General features: G+C 34.0%; 1 protein-coding gene across 2 annotated transcripts in view; it reads right to left on the minus strand.

Moving 5' to 3' along the window:
* Window positions 1-1,153: 1,153 nt before the first annotated feature.
* The window catches only part of TRHDE (thyrotropin releasing hormone degrading enzyme), a 448,119-nt gene continuing 426,851 nt past the window's right edge, over window positions 1,154-22,421 (minus strand). For both annotated transcript variants that reach the window (XM_056130789.1, XM_056130788.1), the window contains 4 exons: window positions 13,607-13,774; window positions 13,037-13,177; window positions 7,148-7,229; window positions 1,154-2,091 (listed from right to left, as the gene is read on the minus strand). In XM_056130789.1, coding sequence (XP_055986764.1) covers window positions 1,948-2,091; window positions 7,148-7,229; window positions 13,037-13,177; window positions 13,607-13,774 — 535 coding nt within the window. In that variant the 3' untranslated portion in view covers window positions 1,154-1,947. The remainder of the gene's footprint in view (window positions 2,092-7,147; window positions 7,230-13,036; window positions 13,178-13,606; window positions 13,775-22,421) is intronic.

The raw sequence follows: 22,421 nt of genomic DNA on the forward strand, positions 1-22,421 counted from the left end.
CTGCATGGCAGTGTTTTTTTTTCCTAATGCATCAGAACTTATCCATTAAGGATTTTTATCTGTGTTGTATACAGTGATTGAATGTTAAAAATTAAGACATAATTTGGATGACTTTTATATTTTACACTAAATATCAATATGTCTTACTAATACCAGGTAGAGAATTTTAATTGAATAAAAGAACTAAAAATTTTAGGGGTTAGTAGTAATTATTAGTTCTACAAAGGTATATATAGATACCCATATGACATACATCATCAAAACTGAAAGTTTTGATGATGTATGTCATATGGGTATCTATTAATATCCATATCTTATTAATACCACATAGAGAATTTTGATTGAATAAAGAACAAAAAATTGTGCATTAGTAGTAGATATTAGTTCTTAAAAGGTAATTTTAAATTTTGGTGATGTGTGTCAATTTTTCCTTTGTACACAAACTTATAATAAATCCATAGTCTTGTTTCTAAAATGCTGGTTCTCCCTAAGGGTTCAATAGCTATTAAGAGTTAGAATATATTTGCTTTAGAGTGGAAAAACCTCAGGAAAATAGAAAGTAGTTTACAAATATTGGATTAGTGTACTAGTTGTAATAGTGTGTTTAATGGTGAACTTAAAATATTTTTAGCTAGCCTACTGGGTTAAAATACCTTTTGAAAACACTTATATAATAAAGTCAAAAAAAGGGCTATTCCAATGCCAGGGAAAAATCTTTGTTCAAGAAAAGTAACCTTTTTTTCTTAATGGATGCCACAAATTGGATTAAAGGTCCTTACATGCTAATAGACCCACTTGAGGTATGGTCATTTGATGGAGCATTAGAGAATCACATAGACACAAAGATGGATGCATAGAGAGAAGTTTTTACCCATGAATCACAGAAGACAAGATGAATATCAAACAAAATGGAAAGTCAATATTTTCTAAGCACTGATAGTTATTAATATGCATGATTTCTTACACAATAAGAAGTTTGGCCAAAATGATGATAGAGAATGTGAGGCTACCAATTACTTTGTAGAATATTTTGCTTAAACAATATAATTGTTTGACTCTACTGTTCTGCGCTTGAATAGACCATTGTTTAGTAAGTAGAAAAAAGTTCTGTTATTGAGATGTGTAGTAAGAAGATTGCCAGGAAAAAAAATAATGTTGAAATAAACTCTTTTCAGCATTTTCAAGATTTGCAAGTTTATAAAACAGAGTAGATTTTCTTTGATTCGGAGAAATTCTTTGCACATATGTAGTGTATAACGTCCTACATACATATGGAGCTTCCTTATGTACATATACATATGCATACACTATATGTGTTCTTAAATGTATACACAACTTTAACTCAAAGAAAATGAGTTAGCAACACAGAAGTCATTGCAAGACAATCCAAGTGCTGGAATAAGTGAGACTGATCAAATAAAGGGCTATTCTTTACTTCTCATATTGCCCAGAAATAAGAATATCATTTTTGAAAGTTTTTCTTTCATCACAACACTGATTGTCATATAGAGTCTTTGTGCTTTTGCATAATGCCCATTCTGGATGTAACATAGATATTCACATATAACATTGGACATTTTTAGTAAGCATGCTGGAACACAAGCAGGACCATACAACCATGCACAAAAATATTCTGAATTTGTTTCCAAACTGACAACAACATTGACATGCACCACAATCATATTTGGTCCTGTACAGCTCGAAATGTACAACTGAAGCAATCATGGCTAGTTAAACTTGCAAGAGTTTCCTTAAAGAAGCACACCCAGTAGAGAAACAAAACAGAATGAATGAAACAACACAAATCCCCCCAAAGCAAAAATTGAAAAAAGCAAATTCCTCCCACGTGTTAACAAATCCAGTCATTTCCCACATAATACATCTCCTCATTCCACATATAGCAGACCTTACAAAACTCTGCGATGCACAGTTTATTAGAGAAACATATCAATGTCTCAGAGCTTTCTCTAACCATTGGAAAAGCTCATCTTGATAAAGCATTTTCCAGCGTACATTTGCTTCCACAGTCTCTACAGCTCTCGAGAAAGAGGCAGCAGCTACTCCGTCATAGTTCTTCATGAAGTTCTTGAGCTGGAAATACAAAGTTTTGAATAATAAATATGAAGGCTGTAAAATTAGCTCACTTCTGTCATATATGAACAAGAACCTCTTCTAAGCCAATTCTATATTCATTACAGAAAGTATTTTGAATACAGAGTTTGGCAATTGAAGCCTATGTAACAGGTTGTGTCCATTAGGTGTGATGTAATTGCTTTTGGAACTGAAAGGAAACACAACAAACATGACGCCACAAATAACTCCAAACTCAGCATCCTTTTCTCATAAATAATATTAACACCATATAGCTCTTCATCATGGATAATAATATTAAAACCATATAGCTCATATATCATGGATAAAAAGGACTGAGCAGACTAGTTCTCATTACAAGGCATGCCTAATATATGAACTAGACTGAAAAAAAAGTAAAATTTGAGGTTGATGATCATCGTCTAGAACCAGTTCACTCTGTTGAAAGAAAGCTATTCTTCATGATTTCCATATGAACAACCTGAGAAACTAATATTATTGTTGGTGGCCAGGGTTTACCAAAGTTATTGGTGCTGGCAATAAAGTTACTGATGCTATGAAAATTATGATTAATGATTCTGCAAACACCTGAGTAACCAGATTTAGAAGGACGAAGGAATGTGTTCTCAGCCAGTGAATTTGAGCATTTAATTAAACTGACTTAGTTTTTAAATGTTTTGTCATAATTTTTATGGATCGAAGCTTTTTCTCTAAAGAGTTCACATATCTGGGCATTGCTCAGGGATTTTGTTTCAAGATTCAATATTAGCAGTTTCCTTTCTGTTTGTTATAGCTTAAGAATCTGGCAACTAACCAACAATCTCAATTCTAACAAGCAAATGTGAAAAATCTACTTGCAACACAGAAACATTCTGTAGTTTAATTAGTGTTTGGGTGTGATTCATCACATGGTAGGTGCCACATGAAAGATCTGCCAGAGGGAAAGAAAGTGCATCAATATTGGCTCAGGGACAAGGAGGAAGTGTGTGTGTGTGTGGGGGGGGGGGGGTAGCTAGCATTTAAAATGCTCTTAATTATACCTCTCTTAGCTGGTCTAAAAAAATTGGTGCCTGTATCGCTTCATTTGTTTATGGCAGTGTTGCTTTGACTACGTGATGCAGATGGGTTCTCTATAATCTCTGTGTTCTAACAAGAGCCCCATGGTCAGCAACATCCATAATGGGTAATCATAGTTCAGAACTGTATCTTTACAAAACTTTGACCAAACACGCAAAACAGCTCTATAAAACAAAATGGATCTATGCTATCCTTAAAAATGATTTGACACTTTCCATGTATACTTACAAAGGAGAGCAGAGAAAGGGAAGAGGACCGAAGCAGTCCAGTAGTTCAGGCAATGTCTACAAATATATTACTGTAATATGTAGATATTCATAAAAATGTAAGTTTAATGAAAGTATTTGAATCATATTTGCAGTTTTCACTAATTAGTTTGATTAGTATTTGTATTTTTGTTCATACAGTTATATCTTATCTAATACATTTTTATTTGTTGTCTTTTCTCTTTTATTAGAAATATATGTACATTGTGATATATACTATGAGCCATTGTTTCCATATGTGTGTCAATCAGGAAAAATTACATCTGCTTCTTTTAGACATGGACTGTATAGTTAGATATTTTCCTAGAGATTTTTCTAATCACAATAGTGATAAATGATCCTTTGAAAATTTGTAGAAAGCCCATGGCTTTTTGGTGAGACAGTAACAACTTGTATTCATAATGGAAAGCTGTGAAGAGTTTCTTAAAGGCAAATTATGAGTTTGACTATGAATGTGTTATCTTTATCAATACAAAGATAGTAGACTCTAATCCTGCATGAGAATTCCCAAGCCCAATATATAACTGTAGGTATCTAGAGATTCATTTGTAAAGTAATTTACTGAATACTTCCCCTGTGAGTCTGGAGAGCCTCAGGTGTCTATGAATTTTAGGAGTAGTTAATTCATCAGAAATAATCTGGCCGATTTTTTTTTTTAGCTGGCATCAAGTGTTCTTATGTTCTGTGTTTTTGTTAAAGTAATTCTGATACACCAATACTACGAATAGTATGATTTCTGTTATCAGAACAGTGTTGGACCAAATTTTTGAGTGTTACCATAGTGCTTTATGATGCCCCATTGCGCTTTACAGGGCATGAGATGGAGAGAAGCCACCTGAAATTCCAGATGTCTTGTTTATATTTTTTGGTAGGTTTGCTACTGCTACTAAATGTTTTTTAGTGTGGCCCTTACATATGCATGCCATATTATAGTACTATTTTAAAATGTTGTAAATTGGTATCTTTTTATTAAATAACATTCAGAAATATGTCAGTGTTGTGTGTGTGTGTGTGTGTGTGTGTGTTTGTGTGTGACATCCTTGTTTCCTAAGCATAACATGTTTATGCATTTCTATGTTTGTTCATTTATCTGTTAAAACACACTTTAGCTTTTAGGAAACTCTTATTTTAGGGCACCCTAAACCCTAAATATCACAAAGTAAATTATTTTTAGAGCAGATGGCAAAAATATAATTCATGCTAAGCAACTATATAAACTGAATTAGCTAGTGCCCTATTTTAAGGAATATATTTTCAATGTTAAAAAATAAATGTGATGTCTGTGATAAAGAGGATATATGTTCCACAACGGTGTTATATATCAGGTTCAAGAGGCAGGAAATTGAGTGCTACAGAGGATTGCTAATGGACATTTGTATGAAAAATTCTGATGTTTCACTGCCATTAGTTTAAAATTAAGACAATGATGCATTAAGTGACGGATAAATATTGCTCAAATCTCTGGTCATGTAATTAAGAGGAAATCATCAGTTTTAGGTATTAGAATGCCATTTTTGGAAACAATGTAACTTTCCTTGTAAATGCTCCCAAAACTCAAGGGAATCATTAAAATCTTAAATAAGCTTCCAGAATTCATAAAGATGCTTATTCCCTTTTGATCTATAAATACTTGAAATAAAAATATGCCATGTAAAAGGGGAACACATTGGGTTTTCTGCTTATGCACTTCATTGGTTATGGGAGAATCAGATTGGAGTTTCTAGGTTCTTATATTTATGGAAGCGGGTTATCAGTGATACAAATCAAAACCCCATCCCACCAAACCATAGTGGTCTACAATCCTACAGATGATGATTATACTAATGAATGTATCAAAAAAAGAAAAGCCTCAGCAGCAGTTGTTAAACTAGGAAGTCAGAGCAAGCAGCTCTATTGTGGAGGGATTCATTGCTCATGCCACAGAGAGCCTATATCATAAAGTGGCTATTTTATAGAGTATAGAATAAAAGCAGTGCTTTAGCTCAGTTCCAAAATTGCATCTTTCACCATAGAGATATCTGTTAATATTTCAAATAAAAATTTAATCAGGTGTTAGACATTAAATATCTAAGTAAATTATCTAAAATTAAACAGCCAATGTTACAGTCAAACCAATAATGTGTCCATTTGTAGAACATGTTTTCCTATGGCTGGGATATTACAAAAGCATCGAACATACAATACATAGACAGTAGTGGAGAATAGAAAAATAAGGTAGGACAGTGGCAGGAGGAAAAGAGGCAGGAAAGAATAGAGGAGAAATGAAAAAGGAGGAAGTGGATGGGGCAGGCAGTAAGTTATCTTTCATTTCTATTTTCACTTCAATGCTTCATAGGTTGTGACTAAATGAGTCTTTCCCAGATTTGTTGAGTGTCAAATCATAAAATTAAAAGTACTTCATTTAAATACAGAGAAAATTGGAGGCAATCATTAATTTAATTGCTCTTTCTTTCTGCTTCCTACAGATATGATAAAAGAATGTCGTTACCATTTAGCTTCCTTTATTAAAAAATAAAGTAAAACATGTGTTGGGACTTCCAAAACCAACTCCTTCAGGGTAGGGAAGACACAGAGCAGGAATAATAAATGAATTTCAAACCATTATAATCAGAGACTTAGCTTAGCTTAACTCATGGGGTAAAAAAATTTAAGTTAGTGCATAGGAGACAATTATACAAAATTAGCCACCATTGGAAGACAGGAAAATGTAGCCAGGTGGTTATTACTTCTGTCTTGGGGCTGGGAAGGGGCCTGGGATAATACTCAGTGTGATTAGCTGTGGATCACAGTCTCAGGCATTTCATCCATGAAATCTGAGAAAAGCATGGTGCCAAATTTCAGCTATACTTTATAATGAGAACAACAGATGGGAAAGAGATAGATATTTGAAGTCCGACTCATTCTCTCAATTAAAAATATCTAAGATTTGCTTCTTCTTGGCTACCTATTTGCTTACCTTTCCCCACTTCACATTGCTGCCAATTAGAGATGTAAATTAATGATAAAAACAAAAATAGAGCTCCCAAGCCTTCCACAAAATACATCAGAGAAAGAAAAGAACTGCTGGATACTCCATAAACACTTTTTAAAAATTTAAATTAATTTTATTAATAAATGTCATTTGAAGTTTATTCAAGTAGAATTTTAAATAAATTATTAATACCAACAAATATTTCCAGATACCTTCCATTCATATGAATTTATTAGTTCTATATACTGGATAGCACAAAGCATCAGTATTACATCCAGCAATAGATTCTCCAGAAAAAGAACCAAAGCAGTGAGAATTAATTTCTGTGCCGCAATACCAATCTCAGCTCTCGGTTTCCAAACACTGTTATTATTATAGGATGTTTTTTGTTAAGAATCATAATCTGTTTTCAAAGAATGGTGAGAAACAAGTGATGGATCAAAAATTCCTGTTGTGTGTTTGGAATCCCTCCATGTTTGAGAAACATTGCATTTGAATGCCAATTGCAGAAACTTAATGTTTAGAATGTTAGAATTACCTTTGTAAAAAATGAATTAACAAAAAAATTTAGCATAAATATATTTTTGCATTTGAGTATTGGGGCAGGAGTATTAAAAGGAATGTATATGATCTGTGGATACATCATTTTTATAATAAATGTGTTATTTCTATGAGTGGTTGGATTAAATATATTACTTTGTAGGCTTATAAAAAAGTGAAACCCCGTAATAAAATTAATTACCTCTTTGAGTTCTCCTTCAGTATTAAGAAATTCTGTAACTCCACTGATAAGTTTTGAATTCATAAATAATGCCTCTCCATACCTTAAAAGATAAAATTAAAGTAAGTATTAATAGACAGCAATTTAACAAATACCAGTATACAGACTTCCATAGTCCTTTTCAAGGGTTTCCTCTGGCAACTGCTATCTTATTGCCATTAATCTCTGAGCATTATAATGTCTTGAGCATTCAAGGTCTAGTACCTTGGCAATGATGGGTGTACACAGAACAATAGCTATAGAAAATAATTTGATGCCATGCAGCTTGTGTCAATGTTTTGGAGAAATTTTGACTGGAGGAATTTTTAAAAAGTAATTCATCAAAATTATACAGATTTAAGAATAATTATTATATTTCTAAACAAAGATCTAAGAACAAAATATCTTTTAACTTAAAACATTTATGCCAACCTAGCTCACTATAAGGATTAAAAATCTAAACAAAGGCAAAAGAATAGCAAGACAAACTAGGAGATAATCAGTAAGTCACAAAGAGGCTTTGGTTGGTTCAGTGATGACTGACACCAGCATTCTCTGTTTTCATGCTTAGAGGACCTGTATATATCATAAAAATATTAGCATTTTCACTGAAATAAAGTATTGAGTTATTCATTCAAATTGCATAATGCTTCTACCATGGGCACAACTGTTCACTTGACAGCACATATACCATAGGCAGTATTATTCAACTCATGACCCAACGTAGAGAACAATTTATGTCAGTAAATCATGAATAAATTCTCATTATATTGTTTTATTTTTATTATACTAAAGAAAGTAATCCTAGGTTATTATGTTCTATTACTGAGAAAAATATACTCAAGATGAGCATTTTTAAATCTTTCAGAGTATACTAATTATCTGAGTTTTTAGAAACAAATGTCTAGTTGCCCTACAACAGCTTTTTAAATTGGAACCTTAAGACAATTCCTAATATTTAAAGTAAGGATGGCTAGGATCAGAATTTGAACACACAGAAAATTGTTGTAATTCCAAAATTGAGCTATTTCATGGGAAAAGTTCAGTAAGTAAAATAAAGTATAAGCACACAGAATTACATTGCAATTCCAATATTCAACTATTCTGTGCAAGTAGTCATAAAATAATATTAATAATATTAGTAATCAATTTGTAATTATAAAAATGTACAGGAGTGAAATTCACTCCAATAAAATGCCAAGAATTTTATTTATTTTATAATAAATTTTAATTTTATTAATTAGAAAAATAAGGCGTACATTTCCTGATGATATTATATTATAAATTAAGGAATAATAGTTCGATTCCTCCGCCCCTCTCGGAGAGCCCGGCAAGCTACTGAGAGTATTCGATATGCCAGACACAGTAACAACAAAGTCTCCAATGGAGACGTTACTGGGCCCGCTCGAGCAAATCGATGATCAACGGGAGGGCCTTTACTTTTTATTGATGCTTAATGAAAGAATGATAAAATTGTATACTAAGATTTCTCTTTAGATGTGGGATCTTAGAAAAAATATTCCATGAAACTGTGGCTTCTAAATTAAATATGGAGTAGTTTTAGACATCAAGGAAGAATAACTTCTAGGCGAAGGACAAATATAAAGACAGGGAAGGTGATACAGTAGGATACTTGAAGACAACTGAAAGCATTTGGTAATGAGTACATAAATTGTGAGGCTTGGGAATATATGAATAAGAAGACAAAAGAGGTTATCAGAGGACTTTTTGTTTATTATAGTTTAGGGATTACAATTGTTTATAATCTCTTTATACAAAATTACTACACCCTCACCCCACCCACCAAAACCAAAGTGCCTCCAACCTTCCACCATTGCCCTTATATTTCTTCTATTCTGGATCTATCTATTCCCACCCATGCCATTCAATGTTTGGTAATTGGTTATTTACTACAATGCCTTTTTTTTTCTTTTGGGTTTTATGCCACACTGGACTGGGCTCAGTGCTTATGACTCTGCATTCCTTCCTGGATGGGCTTAGGTGATGGGAATTGAATCCACATCTGTAGCACTCAAGGCAAGCACCCTATCCACTGCACTATCTCTATAGCCCTAATGCCTATTTATGGTGTATGTTTCACAGCAGGCAAATGTCATCTTGTCTTTTCAGAAAGATTATGAGGATGAAGGTAGGGCACTTGCCTTGCACAGTGTCTGCTTATCAGGATTTGATCACTGGTACCACATATGGTCCTCTAAGCTCCACCAGGAGTGATCCCTGAGTGCATAGCCAGGAGTAAGCCTGAGCACTGCCAGATGAGACCCTAAAATACCCTTCCCCACCAAAAAAAAGGATCATGACAAAAGGAAGAGGTGTCATTGTGTATGTCTGTGAGTGTGTATATGTGTGAATATGTATGTACGCACTCATGCATACTCATGCCTGCACATGTGCATGTGTGTATGATTACAGTCAAAAAAGGGAGAGACAAGTATGAGATTAGAACTTGTAACAGGACAATTATAGGTGGAATGAGATAAAAAGTCAAGAAACATACAGAAATTGTTAAATAAGCACAAGTTCAAGACCAATTATTGCATATTATAAAGGAAATGGTGGAGTCATACATATATAATTTTAAAGTTCCTTGGCTTGGTAGTCATCCATATATTATATTGGAAAAATAAAAGCATATGAAAGGAAACTGATGAATTTAAGTTGTCGGTGCATCTTAATCTGTGATTCCCAACAGGCAACTGTCTATCAGGAAGTGAAGATTAGGTAAAAATTTCATAAGAGATATAGATCCGGTTGTGATTAAAACACGAGAGTAGATAGCAACTAAAACTATGACCATTCTACAGAGCAGGAATTAAGGAGCACGTTGGAGAACACCATCTTTACTGAGGTTTAAGGGTTGATAGAGAATCATTTGAAAAAAAAAGATATTTCACTCTAACATTCCTTAACACCATTGGGCAGAATCTCCTGCACCCATCCAGGCTGTCTTCACTGAGGCCCCTTGGAGGGGGCCAGGTTGAATTTCCCTTCCTCTACAAGCAGAACCCCAGCCAAAAACCTCCAGAACCCAACCACATCCATGCTAAAGACTACTCTCCACACGCTCAAATGAGCCTCACCCATGAAGGAACCGACAGAGGAAACCCAGGTATGCGGGACCCATGACTGAGATCTCCAAGTCTACTCAGATCAGGACTGGGCCTCCTCCACCCAGATCCCCAGTGTTCCAGTAGCTTGGCAGTCACATCCCCAAACTGCCCCTGGCCCCAAGTACTCTCATCAATGGCCAAGATCCAGAGACTATAAACTAAAGGAAGAGAGTGATGCAGTTTTTCCTGGAGCATTCTTGGCCATGAGACCTCTTATACTCTAGCCCATTGATGTACCTAAAACAGCACACATATGTTGGGTTTTAACATACTTGCTTATATTCTCTTATATACGGGTTTAAAGGGCCACAGAATGAAATCGACAACCTTTACACATTTCCCTATTATTGTGGTTGGAAGGTGTTTGCTGGTGGGTGGGTGTTTGGATATTATCTGTAATGAAATATTGTGAACTACTTTATAAAAATGTATAAAAATTGCAAAAAAAACCCATTCCTTAACACCACTGATGTTCCTGAATAATCTTGACCCCTGCCCTTGTTCCTTCTCATGTATATCTTTGATCCTTCCCCTTTCCACTATTTCTTTCAATCTCTTCCCTACACTCTGGGAGAAAGAGTGACTCAAGCATCCCTCCTTTAAACCATTGCCTTTCCTCATCCATTTACTCTAAATACAACATATAAATGATATCATCCTGTGCCTATCCTTCTTCCAGCTTACTTCATTTAACATATCTTCCAATTCCATCCATATAACAGCAAGCCACTGAGTCAACACCACCTGAAATCACGAGACCCAAACTTTAACACTGTCAAACACTGTCCTCCCGTTGTTCATTGATTTGCTCGAGCAGGCCCAATAATGTCTCCATTTTGAGAATTGTTGTTACTGTGTTTGGCATATTAAATACTTCACAGGTAGCTTGACAGATTTTGCCGTGTGGGCAAGATACTCTCGGTAGCTTGCCGGGCTCTCCAAGAGGGGTGGAGGAATCAAACCTGGCTTGGCTGGGCTGACTGCACACAAGGCAAATGCCCTACCGCTGTTCTATCACTCCCAAATTTAAAAGATACCTGTCAAGAAAGAAGGTTACTTCTAAGGGTGTGGGGTAGAAGAGCAACCTGGGGACACCGATACAGGGAAGTTTACTTGGTGGCAGGATTGGTGTTGGGACATTGTATGTCAAAAACCTAACTGAATAACTTTGTAACTCAAAATGCTTTAATAAAATAAAATTTCGGGAGGGTGGGGAGACAACACTGTCTCTCAAGATATTGATGTATTTGTAGATAAGCTAAAACGGAAACCTTTCTACTTTTTTTTTTGTAACAGTGAACATAGACTCTTAGTGAGATAAAAGAGAATCTTAGAAGCAAATATTTCTATAGGGATTAAATTATGTATATACAGCACTTAACTCTGATACACAATATAAAAAAACTGTATTGGTAGAGCTTTGATATTCTTTAAAAAGATCTTGTATTTATTAATTTCACCCTGTGAAACTTGCTATTTGCTGTATGTTTGAAGAATACAGCAGAGCAATGTTTAATACTCAAATCATAATTTCTGAACTGAATCTATAAAAGAATTCATGTGTTCTGTGATTATAAATGCTCTCTGATGATGAAATATCTTTACACAGAAATCTGTCTTAATATGACACCTCCGTTCATGCTGAACTCTACATGAGGGCAACCAATAAAAGCACATTTTTAAATAATTTTTAAAATATGAGTTTAATGGATAGAATAGTAGGTTCTTTGTTCAAAGATATTCAAGGTTGAGATGTATAAGTTATAGAACATTTACATGTTCTATAGCAGTGATTATCAGCTGATGCTATGTGGCTCCTTGTGGACCAGCAGGGCTTTTTAAGGGAAAACTTTTGAAAATAGGGGATGAATGGCACAAGAATAGGGGCAAGCCAATAGAAAAGGAGTTCACAGCAAGCAAATAAGATCAGAAAGGGGCCACTGTTAGAAAATATTTGAGAAACATTGATCTATAATATGTTTAATTTTATATGTCTTCAGGATTATTGGAGTAACAACTAGTGCTTATATGAATCTACTTAAATACAAGTTGAAATATTTTCTAAAATGAGTTGAAAAATCTTACCAAGAAACAAGATGTCTTGAGAATTAATTCTCCTACAAGTGGATTTATAGAATGATTCAATAGTTTTTTTTTTATGTCATTGTTTTATTTCAGGTATTTTATGATATTTGCATTTAGAAAAACTTTAAGATAAATTTAGAGATGTAATAACAGTTTTTTATAATACCTCTATAACTGCTTCATAAATCATTTTTGTATTACATATTCAGGACATAGAGGTTATAATGTAAATTTTTCAACATCAGTTAGATTTTCCAGAAAATCACTCTATATCTAAATTACTCTATTTTAAGATATAACCACTGCTATATCTTTTACACTTCTAGCAGATATCAATATTTAATAAATATAATGTTAAATAAATATTCAAACAACTCTAAGTTTTGTAGGAAGGACAGAAATATCAGAATTATTAAAATGTTTTCCAGGGAACAGAGAAATAGTATAGTAAGGAAGGCTCTTGCCCAGAGCCCTGCCAGGAGTGATCACTGAGTGTAAAGTCAGGACAAAGTCCTAGGCACACAAAAATATCCAACCAATAAACAAAAGTTTTCTACATCTAAACCTTGGTTTTAACACAAAATTTGGATCTGACTATCTCAGATAACACCTTTAATTTGTTCTCTGAAATACAAATTGCTTAACTCATTCCTACCTGGTATTTAGTATCTTCCATTTTTCTCTGAAAAACTTCCAGGCAAGATCTCGGCCATGTGGATTTCTAGCTACATGTATAATCACATCAATCGCATCTTGATCCAGCACCACTTCAGAATTCAGCGATAGATTCAGAAGTCTTTAACAATAGAGTCGTGTGGCAATTAAAAACATTCAACATAAAACTATACATGCTTAAATTTATCATATTCCTTAAGATGCTAATCCACCAAGAACTTTAGCAATGCAAATTATCAATACTCCCATTTTCTATACATAAATAGGTAATATTCAAGCTTACAGAATTACAATTAATTCATCTATTTTGAGACAAGTAAGGGATAGACAAATCTAAAATTCTGAATTAATTATGCAAAATGTTTTAAAAATATTTGGAGGAACAACTTACTCTTGTAACAAAACACTTTTTACATATATATCAAACATATTTAAAGTAATTTTTAACAATTGATAAACTGAGTAACTTTAGTAATGTTCATGGAGCTATACATAGCTTTCAAGAGATATGTTTTATAGGAACTAAGATATATTCAACAAAGTGACGCACCTGTTTAATAAGTTCCTGTCATCACTGCATGTTAAGGCTTCCAATAATATTTTCTTTTCAGAAACTGCTGTGGTAGAGTGGAATTTCATCCATATGAATTCCCAGACATCCTCATCTAGTAATGAAACTCCTGTACAGTAAACGATGTCTCTCACGTTTAGCGGGATTCTAAAGAAGTAAGCCATGGGGATTTTCTGTTAACTCAAAACATCACAGTATTTCAAAAAAGGACATGCTGCTTGTCTATAATCAGCTTCTTAAAAAATGGTTATGTTAATTACATTGTATCTGAAAGACAATAATGCTACATAGTAACAATATTTAAAAATATTACTACCAGATTATACAATGTATTTTAATATAATTTTGAATATGAATGTGTAAGGATTTAAAACACGGTGCTTTATAATTCCACAAATATGGATATATTTGGCAACCAAAGATTTTGTTTTCACAACTGGTAGACTGAGAATGATGAGGAAACAATGATTGAAGCGATATCTGACTGATTTCGATAAAAACAAACATTTTGAGAGTAGGGGATAATACAGTTGGTTAGGATGCAAGCCTGACATGTATAGGATCTGGGTCTAATTCCCAACACAACCTAGTCCTCTGTATAATAGTTTATCTAGAGAGGTTCTCCTTCCCCACTAGCAGTGTTTGTATAGCCTGGGGGTCCCAGTACTGCAGGATGCAAACAACATCATATTCTCCAGCCCTAATCGGTCTAGAATCACTAGTAAGGATCTCAGACCTCCTGAGCACCACTTAGGAGGTCTTCCCAAAAATAAGTTAAGGAAAACAAATGTTTTTGTGTTACACTTTTTATTTATTTTTTAATTTTTAACTTTTTATATATTTTTAAAATTTTTATTAGTGAAACACCAGTTGTAGACTTACAAATGTTTGTGCTTGGGTTTCAGTTATACAATGATTGAATACCCATCCCTCCACCAGTGCCCATTCTCCACCAGCACTGATCCTAGTATCTCTCCCACCCCTCATCTCCCCCATCCTACCCTGCCTCTGTGGCAGGGCATTCTCTTTTGTTCTTTCTCTCCTTTTGAGTGCTGTGGTTTGCAAAAGAGGCATTGAGTGCAATCATGTTCGGTCTATAGTCTACTCTCAGCACGCATCTCCCATCCTGGAGGATCCTCCCAACACCCTTTATTTGGTGCTCCCTTCTCTATCTGAGCTGCCTTTTCCCCTAGCGAGTCCTACACTTTTTAAAGGAAATTTTTTCTAAAATTAATTTTCTCAAATGGCTTTGCAGATTTTGGAGCATATATGCAGTCCATAAACAAAATAAAACACAAGCCATGAATTTTAAGAAAATCCAAAGTTCTATTTCCCCTATGTTTATAGAAATAACTATAGATAAGTTATATTTTTTACTTTGACTCTAAACTAAAGGTTGTAATAGGAAACTGTAAGATGGTTTAATTGACTGTGGATAGACTGTAAATTTGTGTGTGTTCTCTATCAGAGGAAGTTTTCTCTAAATACTGTTTTTTAAATTTCAGTATCTGCTTCATAATAAAAAAGCTTTATTCTCTGAAAGAATACTCCAATGCTTTAAAACATTAAAATGATTTTCCATGTTATATAATATGCAGCAATGTTTTATAAAAATGTCACTTGTAATTCAAATGTAGCTAATATTAAGTGCTTTCTCTGGATAACAGAATAAAACAATCTATTCTAAGACAATCTCATATAGGATCTTGATTGAAACACTCTTAAGACTAAAGGAAAATGTGAAAAACAGAAAGTATCTGAATGACAACCAGTAAGGTGATCTTTATCTTGAATATTATCAATATAAAGAAAACAAATGCATGGAATTGTTAGAAATATCTTAGAAAATTCATTGTTCCTAGAATTAGTTCTGGCTCTGTTATTCTGTCCCTCCATCCAACTAATAACTGTAGAGAAAAGTCACTTTAATTTTGTTTGCTGAGATCTTTTCTTCTGTTTTCATTAATGCAGCTTAAGTATTTTGCTTGACTGACAGATTTCTTTATTTTTAAATAAACCAAATGAATACACACATCACAAAAGAAGCATTAAAGAGTTTTTCCTCCTTCTATTGTAGTCCACCTTGATTCTGGACCAGTTAAAAATAGAACTTACAACAGTATTCTACTGGTTGGTAAAAATTCTCCCTACTATTTTTTGTACTTAATTTTCTAATTTTAAATACAAAATTAGACACCACAATTTGCAATACTATCATATTAATAGTTCAAGTAAATACCAAGGTCACCACCAGATTATGATTGTCCCTTTTTCATTGTCTCTCTGGGTTCCCTTCTACTCTCATAATCTCGTCAGGTTTAGCAAATTGAGTTCTTTAGGTTTATTCTCTGGGTTTGCTGTCATTAGCACAGCTTTAGTACTTTCCTATGATTTTTTTATATTCCACATAAAGTAAATAATTCTATATTTCTCCTCATTTTCTGGCTCACTTCATTCAGCCAAATACCCTCTAGTTCCTTCTGAATAATAGTGAACTGCAAATTTTATAGTTGAGTAGTATTTCATTGTTTATATATACTGTTTTGTTTATTTGATCATCTCTTATTGAACTCCAAGGCTGTTTCCAGATTTTAGCTAGTATTAGCAGTGAACACTGGAGTAAAAAATATCTTCTTAAATTAACATTTTGAACTCTTAGGATAGATGGCAAGTAGAATGGTTTGATGTATCATTGATACATGGTGTACCAGTGATCGTTAAAGAAAGCACACCATCATCACATTTTGAGGAAGGTGCAAGTCCAATTAAAAACAGCCTAAAATTACAAGGGTTTCTTTTGTTAATTTTTTTTTTTGGTGGTGGTGGGGGAACAAGTACACCGGGCAGTTCTCAGGACTTACTCCTGGCTCTGGTCTCAGAGATCACTTCTGGAGGCTCAGGGAAACTTAAGCTGTGTAAGGGAACAAACCTGGGTTGACCATTTGCAAGTAAATGCTCTGTCCACTCTTTTTGCTCTCTCGCTCCCAAAGATTTTTCTATCTATATTAACTGCAGTAAGAAACTGAAGAAATCTATTCTCCTCCAAATGAACAGTGATAAAATACTTTTTGTTCAAATATTATAAGCTACAGAGTACAGCACTATTAATTTAAGAAATCAATGCAAACATTTACAAGAAATACTAATTAAAATAACACCTACTGAAATTATTAACTCATCAATTAATGCTTAATTTCTTTATGCTAGGCTCAATATTAGCAGGTCAAATCTTGAGAATTTCATCCAACTATTAATTTACTGAAGGGAGTTTGGCAGTAGAATTCACAAAACCAGTTTCCAATATGATTGATTTGAAGTAGAAAAGGCATACAGAAATATAGAGAAGGTAATACATAAAGCATTATTATAATCCTGAGGAAAAATGTGATTGCCATAAATTATAGTTCCTAATAGCAACTGATAATTTTGTTATTGAGAAGTTACTTTTACATAAAGCTGAAGTGTATAAGACACATACATACTGAATAAAATAAATGAACAGTTCGCATCCCTCAGGACAATTTGAAAGAGTAGAAAGTATTTCTTTGTTGCTATGTTCCTATGTTCTAAGTCAGATTTTATTTAGTCTACTATTGATACTAAATGTGTAGTATATACATATTTGCAGGAGATAAACTCTTCTCATATGAAAATCTTATTTTTAGGAGTGATAGCACAGCAGTAGGGTGTTTGCCTTGCACGCATCCAGCCTGGCAAGCCAGGTTCAATTCTTCCGCCCTTCTCAGAGAGCCTGGCAAGTTACTGAGAGTATTCAGTATGCCAAACACAGTAACAAGAAGTCTCACAATGGAGAAGTTACTGGGCCTGCTCAAGCAAATCGATGAACAACGGGAGGACAGATATATATATATATATATATATATATATATATATACAGTTGTGACTATTGATAATAAAATAGGATATAAGTTTCTATTAGCAGATAAACAGATATTAGTCACTGAATTCTGGTTATTAGCTCAACACAACATCGTATGATAGAATGCAAAAACAAAACAAGAGTTTTTATGAAGTCACATGCAGGAATGCTACAGATCCTAAGGCCACTTCTTGTAATATATAAAGATGTTGCAGAAAACAGCAGTAACACAGACTAGTGATAAAACAAGCAGCATGCTCTGAGAGTTGGGAAAACTCAGGTTTATTATGCCAATGGGCCCAGGAGAGCGCTTGTTCAGAGCCCAGGCTTTTTAAACATTTTATAGGGTGTCTGATGGTAGAAGGAAGGTACTTGCAGGCAACTGGCAGGGAAGTAGACAAGCAGAAATTCTAAAGAACTTTCTTTGTAAAGGAAGGTCGAGATATTTCAAGAACTTGAGCATATCTGGAGTATATTCTGCAGCTACAAAGCAAAATTATGAGCATAATCAAGGACACCCAAGATACAATCTGTGGTTACGTTATGTTACCCAAATTGAAATACTTAAATTTAACTATTCAAGTCTTCTAAAAATATTGGCAGAAATCTATTTTCCTCATCAGTACTAATCCTGATGTTTTGGTAAGAATTAGGAGTTTTTAAATTAGAAAAAAGTACATCCTTCAAGAAGTTACCAATAGGCTTGCAGAAAATTATCAATGCATATAACCAGCACTTTCATTGGTGTTGAATGGGTCAGGGATGTTACCTCCAACTTTTATTAATGTTTTTTAATTTTGTGGAGCACACATCTGTGCTTGGGTTTCCATGAAGCTGAGCTTTCAGCTATGTGCTCAGAGATCACTGCTGATGGGACCCTAGGGGACAGATGTGGTGCAGGGTTTTGAATTTGGGTCAGCTGCATTTAAACTATGCATCTTACTTACTGTCCTATCTCTTCAGCCCCAACTTTAAAATCATTTTTAAATTCACAATTTAATCCATAATCTTTGAAAAACATTTCATTTTGGAAAGATGAGATTGCCAAGATTAAATATCCATTTTTGTTTTTCCTTCCCCTGCTGAAGTGATACTTGCTAAAACACTGTGTCCAAGGATTGAAAGGACTGGTGGTGTATTTAAGGAGCTGCATCAGGGCACACTAATCAGACACAAACCAAGAAGGAATTAAAAGAGGTCCCTGAAATAAAGTAGTTGAGAAAATGACAGAAATTCGATCCGAAGGAAACTAACAAAAGTTGTCCAAGGCAAAGAAGGATCTTGAAAAGCAATGCTTCTAGGAACAAGAGCAGTGTCTCCAATTGTAATTACAGACTCCCCTCCCCCCCCAAAATAAAGGACTGCATAAATTGGATCCACTCCATATGAAACCACAGTTCAAATTCACCAAGAGTTGTCGCTCTCTACATTGCTGATCTACAAAATTTGGCTATTATAAAAATGAGACCCACATGTGTTTAACCTGAATTCTGTTGAGGGCCACTGAAAAATAACCATCAATCCGAGCTAAACATCCCTAATTTTTTAGGTAAAACAAAGAGTTCCATCTGGATATTCTGGGTGGTAGGCATTGCTTATGGCTATTTTAGCCCCTCAGAAGAGCAGCTAAATGAGAGCTGATTAGCCTGAGAATAACATTCAGATGTTTCCAGTCTCTCTTTACTCCCCATAACTTAATCTTCCTCACACATCAACCAGATAAAGAATACACATACATAGCTCACAAAATTGTTTGTACTCCTCACTGAAATAAATCAAGTTTGGAGAGTGCTGAATTTGCCAAGGGCCCTCAGTTCCCAATGACTCCATTGTTAATGAAACCCCCCTTTTGTTGCTAAATTTGTAAAGATGTTCTAATAACATTTTAGCAAAATGATTGCTCTGGGGACAGTTTAAGATCTCTTTGTATAAACCAAAGTCATTAGGAACAAATGAAAAAGCTCATTCATTTGTAAAGCATGAAGTGAAAAACCCACAGAACCCATAGTTATGAAGAGTACAAATGAGTCCTGTGAGGGCCTTGATATCAGGATTACAGGGAGGAAGGGCCCTTCTCATGAACATAGAAATTGTTTATGAAAATGTGAATCTCCCCATGGTCATTTCTCTTTAACTGCTGCCTCAGAAGTAAATCTTTTAATGGAATTTTATCATCTGGGAAGGAAAGCTGTGCTTGTTTTTCTCTAAATATGGTCTATATAGTGTACAAGAACAGCGGCTGTTCTCCCCTAGCTGTCTTCAAATGAGATGAATGGGGTAATACTTAGCCAAAAGGAAGTGATTTTATCTTTCGTAGGCTACAAACATTACAGAAATTATTACCTAATTAAAGTAACTTGTACTGTATTTTTTCTTCCATTACCATTGTAAATAGGATCATGGTAGAGTTTCATTTGCATGATATAAGTTCCGAAAGCACAAAAGTTTAGTATGCCATTTTGAAAGCCTCAATTTTAATATATGGTAAGATATTTAACCAGTTTCTAGTTTTATAAATAAAACTAAATGCTTCTGGGTAAAAGCTAAAACATAAAGGAGGTGAAAATATATAGTTATGCATCTTAGGAAAAAAACTTGCACTAATTATAATATAATAATTAGTTAAAATATTGATGTAAAATAAAATCCTAGTAAATTAATACTTTAAAGTTGTTTGTTTTGTGGGATTTTTTTCGGTTTTTGGGTCACACCCAGCAATGCTCAGGGGTTACTCCTGGCTCTGCACCCAGGAATCATTCCTAGTGGTGCTTAGGGGACCATGTGGGACACTGGGGATCGAACCCAGGCTGGCTGTGTGCAAGGCAAACACCTTCCCTGCTACATCGCTCGAGCCCCAATACTTTAATAATAAAGTGCACAATTGTGAAATAGATTGATAAAATAATTAAGAAAATATTCAAAGATTTTGCTAAGGAAAATTTGTTGTACTGTTTTTAAGATAAAGTTATAGAATCATCTAAAATAAGAAAATACTAGTTTAGTTTAAAATATAACAGCAACTAATATTATTTAATAATTTATATTAAATGATATGGTAAATTATATTATTTAAATACTATTAAGAACAGAGTAATAAAATACCACTATGTCAAGTTCTACTTTTTTAAAATACACACTAGAAAGGAAATCTGAAAGGATAAACAAGAGAATATTAACATTTACCTCTGGTTTGGGAATTAAAGATAAGTCTCTCATTTTATAACTCATATTTTGAATATAAAAATTTAATAACTTTCATAATTACCTTGGAAATAATATAAGTGTATAATTACATTTTAAAAGATAAAATTCTGCACTATTAGAATAAAATTAATTCCAATATAGAAAAATGTTATGGAATAAAATGTAGCAATAAATTTGATGATACAGTGAAAACTGATACAGATGATCATTTCCCAAAGGAAAATGATACTTTACAAAAGAAAAGAATCATACTATTTAAATATAAACTTTGACTTCTATTGCCAGTACTAAGATTTTCGTTAAGACCTAAATTGGCCTCAGGACAGGCCAAGTCAAGGTCATTACCTCTGGCTTCATTTTTCATCCTAATTGGATAGTACTTGAGTTCTAAGGTTGCTTCCTGCTCTGTTAGTACAAGGTTCTTTTCATTAGCATTTGTATTAACAATGAAATGTAGACTTAATTATTTTCAAAGACAATAACAAAAAATTCTCAAATGACTATCCTTTGAAGAACACCTCTCTTTCAGAGACAGTTCACATATCATTGATAGAGTAAAGCTACCCTTAAATTAATTTTAGTTAATTGGCTGTTAATTAATTCATTTGAAAGCTCATTTACTTACTCTAACTAAAAATTAAAAGATAGCCTTGACTGCGACTTTCTCACTAATGTTCTGAAACTTATTCTGTCTTATAAGACTTAGATTCCCTGGAAATGTGTTTCTGGACTTTAAAATACAAAACTGAAAAATAACCTGCATTTACAAAGTTTGACCCTGTTCATAGTGTCCTCTGCCAGTATCTCCTCTGTTAGCACTAGTTAGCCCCTGAGCTGTTACTAAGACATCCTAAATAAACTATAAGGCAATTAGAAGGAAATTTGGACTTTATTGTTTTTTTGCACCTAAGTGTCTGATTCTTCACTTGGACAATACGAATAATAAAATCTCAAGGGGGTGTTGGCTGGGTTAAATAAAATCATGCTTATCCAGGGTTTAGCACAGTGTCTGGCAAATATCAAAGGCTCAGCTGGGCTTTATCTAAGTGATGAATGTAGACATAGAAAACTGTCACAGTATGTAGTAATGTCAAACCTCCTCATGAATTTTACTACCATTGTTGTAAAGATAGAGTGGCAACAAATATTCCCCTATTTCCTAAAATTAGTATCAGTCTAGTAAAAAAAAGTAAATATCAAGCTTTACAGTCTTGTAAAAACTGAAAAATAATTATATAGTTCATCCCAAATATAAAATAAAATACACTCTTATAACTCTGTTTAACTTTGTGTAGTTGAGAGCATTGGGGTACTGAGGTGGTATAAAGGAGTGGTATAGTTGTACATCCAAACCACACAGTCAACAACACTGAAAAACACGAGCTCCACAACAATCACACTTAAAAATATGCCTGTCAAGGAGGCAGGCTGTGGGCCGGGGTGGGGTGGGTGGGGGTTTGGTGAAACCTGGGGACATTGGCGGACTGAAGTTCACACTGGTAGTAAAATGGTCCTGCATCACTGTATATCCTAAAACTCAACTATGAATAACTTTTTAAATCATGATGCTTTAATATAGATTTAAAAAAAATCTACAGACACTGAGTAGACTGAGACACAGTCTACAAGACACTGAGAAAAAGGAAACAAAGAGGGAAGCAAAGCTATGGTGAGTGATGGGAAGAAAGGTCATGCACAGCAGAGCTCCTA

Source organism: Sorex fumeus, unplaced genomic scaffold (assembly GCF_029834395.1).
Source record: "Sorex fumeus unplaced genomic scaffold, SorFum_2.1 ptg000081l, whole genome shotgun sequence".
In the NCBI taxonomy this organism is placed as follows: domain Eukaryota; kingdom Metazoa; phylum Chordata; class Mammalia; order Eulipotyphla; family Soricidae; genus Sorex; species Sorex fumeus.